Source organism: Pagrus major, chromosome 7 (genome assembly GCF_040436345.1).
Source record: "Pagrus major chromosome 7, Pma_NU_1.0".
NCBI classification, from domain to species: Eukaryota; Metazoa; Chordata; class Actinopteri; order Spariformes; family Sparidae; genus Pagrus; species Pagrus major.
In genome coordinates, this window is record NC_133221.1 from 17,436,736 (window position 1) to 17,449,120 (window position 12,385).

At 42.3% G+C, this 12,385-nt stretch overlaps 2 protein-coding genes across 2 annotated transcripts; one reads left to right on the forward strand and one right to left on the reverse strand.

Annotated features, from left to right (window-relative positions):
- Window positions 1-1,265: 1,265 nt before the first annotated feature.
- On the forward strand, window positions 1,266-3,518 carry birc5b (baculoviral IAP repeat containing 5b). The gene is made up of 4 exons (XM_073470961.1): window positions 1,266-1,455; window positions 2,050-2,159; window positions 3,128-3,245; window positions 3,351-3,518. The coding sequence occupies exons 1-4, from the start codon at window positions 1,330-1,332 to the stop codon at window positions 3,438-3,440; spliced, it is 444 nt and encodes a 147-aa protein (XP_073327062.1). The 5' UTR covers window positions 1,266-1,329; the 3' UTR covers window positions 3,441-3,518.
- A 7,149-nt stretch (window positions 3,519-10,667) lies between these two features.
- On the reverse strand, window positions 10,668-11,750 carry neurod4 (neuronal differentiation 4). The gene has a single exon (XM_073470906.1). It carries the CDS (start codon window positions 11,748-11,750, stop codon window positions 10,668-10,670), a length of 1,083 nt encoding a protein of 360 aa, XP_073327007.1.
- Between the last annotated feature and the right edge of the window lie 635 nt (window positions 11,751-12,385).

Below are 12,385 nucleotides of genomic sequence, written 5' to 3' on the forward strand. Positions count from 1 at the left end.
TATATTTAACCTTAATGTTTCAGGGGATTGATACATTGTCAATAGGTTCACACCTTTCAAGCCTGCCTTAAAACAACACCGACATGTCCATATTTTGAAAGAGTATTCAGTAGCTGTAGTTTTCTCTCTGAAAAGATACCAAACCAACAAGATTCAAATGTAAGAGATGTGAGAGAAAATCCATCATTTTCTTTTGTGTATCAGTCCCTCCACTGCAGCTCAGCCAGGAAACAGGCACAGAGTGGGAATATGGTACTAAAAGAGACAAGCTTTCTAATACACTGTCTTGATTTGTCTGACTCAAACAGTTGAAGCCTCATATTATCTTCAGCTCAACTTTGGTTTTAAGGTTTACCTAAAAAGTTGTAGGTTTCATTCTCACAATTTCAGCTGTGAAATGCAGGGTGGATGGCATTCTTGAGATTGTTCTTAAAGGGTAGTGTGCAATAAAGAATACTGACTATAAGAGTAAATAAGGGTTAGAAACATAAATATAAGCATAGATTTTCTAAGATTAAAATGCTGAAGTGTATATCGGCTGTATAATTTTATTTTCTTGTTTCATCTTTCCTGTCAGTCTGCATCAGAACAGAAACATACGAGCAAAAACATATTAAAGGTGATATATGTACATTTATTTGTCAGGAGCTGTCTCCAGCGGTGAAGAGCAATGCCAGTGATAATAAAAAAAATCTTGTTTTGTTTCTATTTCTGTCACTTGTTTCTTTGGTGCTGAACATGGTTTCCTGCCCTCAGGGCACTACTTTTTCATTGTGTCTTGTTGGACTGACGGCTGACTGGTTGCGATAGTGACTCTCTAGCACCTCTTGAGCTACAAAGTGGTCCCCTGAGACAAGACACGGAGAAGCTAGCTGGTTAGCATGCTAACCTTAGTGCATATCCGTGCAACACTTTACATAGAAGTCTTTGCCAAAGCGTCAAAACTGTTACCTCTTCACATTCTGCTGGTAATTCTAGTTCATTAAAAAAAAAAATTCAAACTACAAATGTTACATATAGCTCCTTTAATACTGAATCGTGAAGACAGCAAACTTAAGATTGAGGGCCTGTAGAAAGGAAGCTTCAGTTCATACAGAACGTATAGGTGTGTTTTCCTAAATGCAAATCAAACAGCAGCACTGAGATAGATAGATAGATAGATAGATAGATAGATAGACTTGTATTTGTCTGTTTTACCAAACAGCACACCATGGCCCCGCCCACCTTGGATCAGCCAAAATTGAACACACCTGTTGAGCTGTCTAAGAGCCATCAGCACACATCATACACTGTGAATTAAATGAAATTGAGCCTGGTTTTGCTGAAGAGATGGCCAGCATAGATGTGTTGACAACAAGGTTTTACTCGTATGATAAAATGTACCTTCAGGAGTCGCGTGAACAAAGCTTTGTGGACTGGCCATTTAGAGAGGAATGTAACTGCACACCAGAAAAGGTAAGAAGGCTGTAAAGTCTTGAGAACACTTTTTGAATTATAAAATACTTAAAGAAAAAAGGCACCAGCTACTTTGACAGGGGTGAGACGGGGTCAGCAGGAGGTCAGACATGTGTGGGATGTGTCAGACAGCTCTCTTGCCCTTTAGAAATACAGCCTACTTTACAATTATTCACACAATGTTTGACTATAGCTGAATAAAAATAATTATAAGTAAACTTCACCTTGTTTACACAGCCATTTTATACCACAGGCTTTAATCCAAGGCTCTGACAGCTTGTGATGTGCTCAAGCAGGTGCCAGATTCAGTTTCATTGCATCAGGTGTCCAGTTCCCACCATCATCTTGTCATGATGGATGAGCTGCTGACACCTCACTTAATGAGCAACACTCTCTGCCATGTTACCAACTCTTAAACCACCCAAAGAGATCATCATCTGGTTTCAGTGACGCTAATCCTCCTGCAGCGAGGCATCTGTTGTTCTTGGTTTGCACTTGTCATCTTTGTAGCCGAGTTTTTATTTATTTACAGTAGTTGGAAAGATACGCTAAAGGCATTGAGGCATGTGTTGCTGTTTATTTTGTCTTTTACAGATGGCTAAGGCTGGGTTTGTCCACTGCCCTAGTCAGAACGAGCCAGATGTTGCCTGCTGTTTTTTCTGTCTGATCGAGCTGGAGGGCTGGGAGCCAGATGATGATCCCTGGTAAGAAAAGCAAAGCAGCCCCCTCAGGCCTTTACCTTACCAGTCTCTATAAAGCTTTGAGTCACTGAAGAATATTATGGCTGTTTGGGTTCAATATAAATTTCAACACAATCCAGTAAAAAAACAATTGGTGAGGCTTTGAACACATGTACAAAGAACCACAAAAATCATGAAATTCAGCTCTCAGGGCTAGTGCATTAAGTATTTGGAAACCTTGCTATAGGATTTAACAAGGTCTCATGAATTTAATAGAAGTTTTCTTTTTCTTCCAGAAAATCCATTACATGATCTTGGAAAAGTCCTGAATTCTACTATTGTTTTTTTGTATTTTATCATTTGTTTTGATCCACATTAACTGTGCCCTAAAGCACAGCTACTCTTCCTGGGTTTCACACATTACAAAGAAATACACATGCATATAAAAACATTTAAAAACATAATGTATTACAGTGCATGCACATACAGCATATTATCACATTGGAAACAAAAAACGATTTTCCTAATTTGCTTTTAAATATTGATTTCTGTGTTAATTTAGTCAATGACCGAGGCAAATAATCCCATTGTAAAGTTTTGATTGCTCTATATACTGTGCCCAGTTCAGACAGAAGCGCATGCTATTTGTGTTTTTGTCATGTGAGAATGTGCTGTGAGTAGAGTATTTAATTAGGAGTTTAGTTAGATTAGATGTAAAGTATTTGTTGGCATCTCCTTACCATAGCTGGAACCACAGAGTTGGCATGGACGCACCCAAAAGATAACATGGCTGCCACATAAAGTTGATCTCATTACAAAACTCCACTTAGATGTAACTAGTACATCTGTTTCTTAATCTCAAACAGCATAATGCTAAAACCTCTTTTGTTGTTATATGTTGATTTTGCATAACTTTGTATCCTTTTATTAAGATGGATTACGCAGTGTTGCATACATTATTGTGTCTGCTCTTCTGTGTTTTCTCTGTCCAGGTCTGAACATATGAAACGCTCCCCTAACTGTGGATTCCTAACCATGAAGAAAGACTTCACCGAGCTCACTGTGGCTGAATTTTATCTCATGGAAAAGGAAAGGCTGAAGGTCTTTTATGTAAGTGTCTCCGCCAGCTGAAATTGTGTGCAATGAAGTGATGTTTGGCTGGAATACTTAAGAAGGGATTGTTCCACATTCTGCTTTTTCTTTTTTTTTTCTTAGAGAAGGGTTTGTCATAAGAAGATGGCATGTTTGCGGGATGACATAGACCAGACGCTTGAACACCTTAAATCTCAGTTGGAGTCTATTTGAATTAAATATAAATTCTTGACTCAATATTTCTTTGTGCTTACTGTTTTTAAAATATCAATAAAGTTTTGTGGAATGACAGTTTGTTTGTAGTATTGTCTTTAACCACAAGATGGGGCTTTTGCTCCAAAGCTGCAGTTTCCCTATGTCACACACTTTCTGGAGTTTTCTAGTCTCAACACTCAATCCTTCACAAAGGCGATCTGAAATGAAAGCGCACATTGAGCAGGATTACAATGTGGGCTATATTCCCTCTTTTCAACCAAATACTTACCATTTTCCTGAACGTGCCACCATCCCTACCAGCCCTTTTCAAAACTTGACCCTGGACAGATGGCCTGAAGCCCCTCCCCTTCAATACCAACTGTTGCCCCAGTAACATCTGTTACATATAGGGGGACAGTGTCCACTGAGAGGGCTCACCAGGACACTTGCTTAACCTTGTAAGGAGAGCTGAGATTTAGGAAACGCTGGAGGATGCTGCAGCAGACAATGGAAATTGTGCAAAAGGTGCTCATGCAGTAAACACTCCAAAAAGGCTCTGTCACACTGTAATGCTTCACTGCTCTCCTTTAGCATCTCAAGAACGAAGGTTTAACAGTAATAATAATAAGTTGGACTAAAGTCTTGAGATTTTTAGTGTCTTGTATGAGCAGAAACAGAGGATGTTGGGCTCAGTTTGTGTCTGTCTGATGGGAGGCCTGTCTGGATGGAGTGCAGGATTAAAAGATGCTATCCCTTCTCCAACCTTCCACTGTTCTGGATTAATGTCTAATGTAACACTCTGGCCACTGAGCCCAGATCAGCTGCTTAATTCTCCTTTATCCGCTCACTGCAGAGCAAATTGAAGAGGGAATATTTTTAGCCAAAAAAGTAATATACGCATGGGTGATGTAACATTTCCGATGAAACTGTTATTCTTCCATTTTTCAGGGTGTTTTATTTTTTTTTGTCTTAAATCGATGCTATTCCGAGATACTTCATCGTCATAATCATATTTTGCTCTAGTGGCTGGAAGTATTTATTTTAGGTACATGTAGCTATCTTGGTTGGAGAGGAACATCCACTGAAAAACATTTTTACTAATGAGATGTTAGTTTAGGTAAGTGGGGTGGCATTTGCATAAATACACAGATTATAAGGAGCCTGTTTACAGTAATTGCTAATGTAACTCTAATCAGGGTTTATACCCACATCCCGTGTAAATCCACTTATTTCTGTGTGCTCCAGAAAATAAACAAAGAGAATGGTATGGCGTGACTTCTGTCCATGAGCGGCACAGATGTGGTAGATGGGCTTATCTGTGTGGGAATGGTGCAAAACTGTTGATTTGATTGGATCTCAGCTGGGGTGGGGGCTTTGCCTTCATATGTTAACCCCTCAACCCAGATTTATAATAACTATAACCCCATTAAAATGTGTTTAAAATGAGTCATTAAGCTAATAGGAACCTGCATTGCACCACTACACTTAGATTCTCCTCCTGATCTAATTAAAACGCTGTGACAAAGGGTGCACCGGTGGCGTCCGCTGCAGTTTTTCTAATTAATGAGTTTGTGCTAAACAAACTGTAAACAGCGAGTGTAGCAGATGGACAAACGGACAGATGTTACCAACAGAAAGTTTACAACCTGAGCTTTCCATCAGGCCCCATCTGTTGCTCTTGCGCCCGGTACCTCCCTCTACCCTCCTCCAATGCTTCTCCTCGCTCCTCATCAGCATCTATCACCTCTCCCCTGATGCTCCACACACGAATGACATCAGCATTTAGCCTCTCGCCTGACCTGGTTTAACCCTTAATAAACAAAGGCTAAATGAACGTCATATCACATCTGAGCACTAACGATTCAAAAAACATACGTCTTTCTCGCTGTAAGGCTTCTCAGCTTCCTGAAAGCACTTGTGAGAAAACACAAAGCAGGATAAATGATTATAAGGCTGGCATGTGCACAAAGAGGCCTGCACTGCACAGTTATCCAGCATCTCTCCAAGTTACACTCTCCCTCGCATTATAATTAAGAAGAATCTAAAACCCCCTTTTCAGCTTTTATTCCACTCCCTCCTCCACCTCTATAATGTTCTCCCACGTCTCTGGCAGGAGGGCATGCTGGCTGCTCGCTCGCTCGCTCTCTGACACCACGGCCCTCCTACCTTGGCTGTTTTTTGTGCCCTCTTCCAAAGGGACCTCCATCTGTCCCCTACACTCAGCCCATTGTGGTGTCCCAAAGCCCAGCAACTTCCACAATGCAGTGGGCGTGCAGGGAAGGGGGGGGCAGGGTAAACACGACAGCATCCAGATCCCATTAGAAGCTCTTTAACTCCTACACCCTAATACTCTCGGAGAACTCTGGGAGGAGAAGGCCCACCCCTCGTCCTCGTGCACAATGTCACCTTTTACATCCACTCCCATAGGTAATGAGTTCCCAACTGCCCTCTTTCTTTGCCTCCCATGTACAACTCCTTTTTTCTTTCTTTTCTTTGGTCATTATATTAATATTAACTTTCTTTACATGTTGTGCAGAAGGAACGGTGGTGTTTTATTAAGAGATGTTGTCATAGAGAACAAATCTTTGGGTCAGAAAAAGTTAAAGTTTTATTCATTTCTATTTAATCACTTCCACCATGTTGACCATGACCAACCCAATCATCATTTTTAATTCCCCCTCCTCCTCCTCTTCGGTCCCTACATCTTCTCATAACGCCAGCCTTGCCATCTTCCATTGTTTTCCTCTGTCTTTTCCCACATCTCTCTCTCCATCCATCTCCTCGCTCTTTCTTCCACCAGCTGCTCCTCTAAGTCTAGGGCGTCTATTTTTCAGGGTGCTCCACCTCTCAACCTGGGCACTCGTATCCCCGTGCTCCCCACAGAGACGTGTGTGTGTGCATGTGTGTGCATGCGCATTGTGGCCCAAGAGGAGGGGGGGATCACTGTGTTCGCCCCAGCTTAAAGGCAGAGGGATTACCGGCACACAGACACTGATTAAAGCCTTCCAGCCTCCTATGGCCCCATTAATACAATCTTAATCACAATGCTTTATCCCTCTATCTAGCTCCTATGGATCAGGACCTTTTCATTTTAGTGGGAGCCACTCTTGTTTGGCCAGTGGATTAAGTGTGCTGCACGCAGAAACTCAAAAATATGCGCAAGAGAGCGAGAAGGAAGGAGAGCAAGCTAATAGTTTTAGCTCAGATTTAGTTTTTTCTTTTCTTCCTCTGTCAAAATGTCTTAACTTTAAGTTTATTTTATGTTGACATAAAATCATATCATGCCATCATGTTGTTGCCATCTTCTGCATAATTTAGAAATAAAATCCAGACCACAAAAGTTAAGGAATCAATAGTTGGAGTGCAGCACCACTAATTCTCTGCGGGGTGATGTCTGACATGACCTCACCCTCCCCAGGGATTGAGCTACAGGTCGCGCTCTGCTGCGGGTCGTCTCGGCCAAGACGACATTACAGAGCATGTGCTCCCTTCCCATTAGGAGACCCTCATGCTGTTATCACAGATAACAGCCACTTGATACCCTCAATCTGGCTTTGCAGCCTGGACTGAGAGTACTGCTGAGTCAGGATCTTTTGGTATTTTATTTATTTTTATAATGTTAAACATGATAAATGTTCATCTTTGTGTAACCTTACTGTATATATTATATTTACTTTGGGTTATTTTGATTTCTTAAATTTACTACACTGATTTGTGTTGCTTAAAGGTGCAATGTGTCAGAATTTTGGCTTGAAACATTCAAACATTTACTAACATTTTAACGGACTGTGAAGAAACATTTTTGACTTAATGTCAAAGATGTCTATGTATAGTGTAGAAGATATCTACTGAAGTTAGCATGCAAACCAGCTAGCCCAAGGACGTCACATTAAAACCTGGATACAGTGCTGGAGCCAGAGCCCCATTCACTCCTCTGAAAGCTGCTCAGTGGCGCATGAAGCCAGAAAAGCTCGATTTTCTGGGTATATAATTACCCGGATCTTCTGCGTTGTGGGGCCCATAGAGCGAGCACACTAGAGACTTCTAGTTTAGTGCCCAGCAAACTTTAAAAGAGATAAAATGATTCATCTTGCAGCTCTTCTAGACTTTTCAAATGAATCATCTTGCTGGGACGCCTGGTGAAGTTGGGTATGAACTGTCTTTCCAAGTTGGTGTCCATTAAAAAAAGATTCAAAGAGTAATGTAGCTCTCTTATTGCCATCATGCCAGAAGGTACTCTAACAACTAAGAGCAGATGGTTACAGTTGCAGCAATAAACTTGAAAGTTGAATACAAAATGTTAAACCTAAAACTTGTTTTAAACTGAACATGCATATATCTTCTTTTTATCTTCCTGAATTGTTCCATGTAACTATCAAGCTACCTCTCTATCGCCTACCCCAATCTCCAGATAATGTCCTGCATCTCTGTGTTTTGTAATCTTGTATCCAGAGTTAATTTACGTGGATTATTTCCATATCCACCCACTCATGTATTCGGACTCAGGAGGATAATCCACATACCCTGCCCCCCACCGTTTTTTGCCATAACAAAACAGCAAAGACACAAAGAGGGTGTGCGCCAGGCAGCTAACTCTGCCAGTACTTTCTCACAGGCCAAATGGTTGCCTGTGTGTGAAGCAATGTGTCATTCCTCTGCCGAGGCTGACACGCAGGAGCAGAGAAGACAAACTTTGTGAATGAGGAGCAAGGACCTCGTCACCTCTCCTGCCCTCTCATTCTCTTTCCTTTTCTCCCCTTTCCCCCAACACACTAATTCCCCTGTCCCTTTCCCTCTCTCATCTCTCTCTCTCTCTCTCTCTCTCATGCCCTCACTCTCTTCTCTCCCTCTCTCTGCCCAAATTGGCCCAGCTGTCCATCAGCCCTCCCGCAGTTCCCCCAGCTGTCTGCCCTCCCCGAACGAGAAGCCCCACAACAATACAGGTCACAGGTCAAGAGAAAGAACAGGCTGCGTTCACAATGGACCAGTGGCGCCCAGTAAAACAATCGTTCCCTTTTTCTCCTTCACCCTTTCTCCACTGTTGCCAGGACTGGAAAAGACAAACCTTTTGGAGAGGTAGCTGAAGAGGGGGGAAGTCCTCTTGGACAACAGCCTCTTAGGCACCTTCCCCATCTTACAATTGCCTAAAGGACCACAATGATAAACACACTCGAACACACCAGCTCTTGGTCTCACCTCTTCATCTTTACACTCTGCCACCACTTTCTTTGTGAAATTCAAGTGCCATCATGTCCTTCAGCACCATCATTAAAGTCAAAACTGACACTTGTGTCATTAGTGTAGTGATATAAATGTTAGGAAGCTTGCCAGTTGTATATTTTATTGCCTTTATGCTGGAATTTCAATTCAGAAAGGATTTATTATGACCCTGAACTAAATATTAGATTAATTATTTTCCATCCATATGCTCTGCCTGTGAACAGAAGCCTGGTGTTTTTCACTCTTTAGTTAATGTGGATGGATTCTTTAAAATGAGCTCTTGCCCCACAGTGTTTTGGCATGAGCTACATGGGAAAATGGGACATGTGGGAGAGAGAAAGCGGATTGCAGAGACTCAGAAAGGCCTCTGTGACACATTCACCTGTTCCCCAGAGCTGTTTTCCCATGGCCCACAACAGCCTCCTGCCTGACCTGATAGACACCCCCGGAGCTGAAGGACGCACAAACACACACACACACACACACACACACACACACACACACACACTCACATCCTGCAACAGATCTCTATTAGCCCGGCCACAAAGTGATCCTTTATTCCAGCAAGTTAGCCTTAAACATTTTTAATATCAGGTTTAATATCAGTCTGCCCATGAAACTGAATCACTTCACATTAAATTACTTTAGTCTGACATTCAATTTTAGCTTTTATTTTTTGTAATGTAGGTTTTTTTTCTTTAACAATATGCCTCAATAGCAAAGTAGTGAGGTATTCTTACACTAATTGTTGGAAACCTGCACATTATCACTGCCCTTCTACTAATTCAAATAAATGTCTCAAGCTGAATGTGTGCAAAAGGAACTGTGATACGAGTAAGTGTCATATGTGAGTTGGCATCGAGTCCCTTGTAAAATAATTACAATAATTGGAACTTAACCTGGATTTCGTTGTGAAATTGCAGGAACTGCATTTTAAGCGAAAATTCAGTAAATGATTTATATTCATTTGGTATCCACATGAACTGTAGCATTAAGGCAGCATATACACCTATTAAATTGAAGTTGTGCCAGCTAAAAAAGTCTTTACTACCTAAAATTATTAGTTTACATTAATAATTATTTTGAAGTAATCAGTGTCCTTGTTTTTTTAAGTAAAGTCACTTTGTCATATTTTACAGTGTAGGTACCCTCTGTTGTACTGGGAGACTTCCTGTTGAACAGTAACTGAAGCACAGGATGGCAGCAGAGCCCAAGAAAACACATGGCAAATATTGTTACCATGGAAATAGTATATAATATAAGAATATTTATTCAATTAAGTGCGAAACAGCAAAATATTTACAACAGTACAGTATGACAAAAAATTGTGACACCAAATGAACAAGTACCTGAAAGACCTCAAATAAATAATTTAAATACAGTACAGCTGCCAGTGACTGACAACAAACCAAGAAGACAGTGAAACATAAACTGTGCTGAGAAAAATATTTTAAAAAAAGGACGAGACATTATCAAAATAAATATTAAATACAGATATAAATAGATGCATTGCTTTTTCCTGTGGCGAGGGGGGACATTGGTTGTAGGCCTCAGTGCACACTTTAGGTTTAGGTTGGCTGATCAATTTCTTTTGCAGACATGCAGATCTTCTAACAAACTTTATCATGTTTTTGTTCAGTCACTGATCTTACACAGAGATCTGTGTGATGTCTAAGCATGACCAGTTTGGGAAAACAATCTTTAGTTTGCTGTTTAGTTACAACTGAGGGGGCAACTTATTGAGAAAAATTATAATAATCATAATCCAAATACCAACATAAAATCATGACAAAAAAAGAATAAATAAAATATTAAAAGTTATGGGTGCGTGTTTGTATCAGGTAGATTGAGTTGAGGTGTTGAGTCTCTCTGAGCATTCAGTGCTCTCCCAGAGTTCTAGACAACATAAATGCAAAATCGTTTTTTTCTATACAGTTAGAACCACGGCCATCGTTTTTACAGTTCATTCAAGAGTGGTGCTTCTCTTCTGCCAGTTTTATAGTGTCAATAACCGCAAATCACAATTCAGAGGGTGCCCATCTGAGAGGTGATCAGGTGAGAGGGAGCGAAGGAGTCAAAGGCCACATCCAGGGGCAGCTCATAGCGTGAAGCCTGAAACAGTGGGTGGCCCTGAGGCCCCCCTGGTAGGCCGCCAGTCGTGGAAGTGGGGTAATGGTGGGACGAGAGGTAGTGGGCATGGTGGCCGGGGTGGGGTGTGTAATTCCTCTCTGAGTCATGGGGAGAAGGCTCTTGCTTCAGGGCAAAGTTGCCACTGATGCTCAGAGGGGGAGTGAGGGGGCCGTCATATGGTGGGGTGCCGCTGCTGCACTCGTTAGGGGAGGGGTTGTCATACACCGGCCCCTTGTATCCCTTCATATGGAGGAGGTGGGATGCCTCCAGGGAGCCATAGGGAGGGCTGGGAAGGCCTGGAGATGGGTAGCTGAGGGGATGGCCAGCCTGAACCCCCATACCACCGACCCCCGGGCCTCCACACTTGTCCTCCTGCTTGTTGAGCATCATCGGACTGGGTCCCAGCTGCAAGCAGCCGGCCACAAGGTTACTGGTGGGCTGAGACAGACCTTTACACAGCATCTCCACAAAGCCATGGCTCTCTGGGGACTGGCCACTCTCAAGCACCTCCGACAGAGCCCAGATGTAGTTGCGGGCCAGCCTTAGAGTCTCAATCTTCGACAGCTTCTGTGTCTTGGAGTAGCAGGGCATCACTCTGCGAAGACTTTCCAGGGCATCATTCAGCCCGTGCATGCGTGAACGTTCTCTGGCGTTGGCCTTGACTCGCCTGGCACGAAACCTCTCCTGTCTTGCTTTGGTCATCTTCTTCTTCTTGGGGCCTCTCCTTTTGGGAGCGTTTTCCCCATTTGGTCCAATCTCCTCCTCCTCTTCCTCCTCCTCCTCCTCCTCCTCTTCCTCCATATCCTCACTGCCCAGCTCTGTGCAGGAGTGGATTCGGCTCCCTAAGGTCAGGCGCCCCCTCATCTCTGGGCTTTGCTCTCCATCCTGAGAGCTGCCGTCCTCCTCCTCCTCCAGCCAGCCAAGGGAGCTCACCAGCTCACTCATATCGCCGCTCTTTCCGAATGGTTTGGTCATCATTTTGATCTGAAGGAACACAGCAGAAAAAAAACTGTCAGTCAACAGATATAGTAAGACCTTGAGTGTTAAATATCTGTTCATGTAAATCTATGATGCTTCTGCCTCCTGTGTAGGGACAGGAACTAGAGCTCTTGTCCCATGAAATACAGAATGAGTGCTTTCATTTCAGCACTACAGTGTGGACAGCTCACTCATCTTTCTCAGGAGCTGGTGGCTCTGACTGTTTGGAAGAAACTCTGTAGCTATTTAAAGGGGATTTTCTGATATTAAGGAATATATAACTGTTTTTAAAATGAGGAGGCTGATTGGTCTCCTGCTGTTGTGCTGTTGTCTCCACAGAGACGCTGTCAATCTGGGACGCGACGGGATTTGCTCAGCAAATAAAGCTCAAAGATTAAATAGGCAACATACAACCCAACACACATGTGGACAAGCCGCCCACATACTGTTTATAACGTTCCAGGCGACTAGATTTCAAAACTAGGTTTCATCTTGCAAAATAAATGCACATAACCTAAACTTTAACAGGGACTAATGCAATGTTCTTTAATTGACACGCAGATTTCGTGCAGAGAATTTGCTATTGTTTTGAAAAACTGTCCCAGTTAATTATTGTGCACTAATGCGTAAAAGTG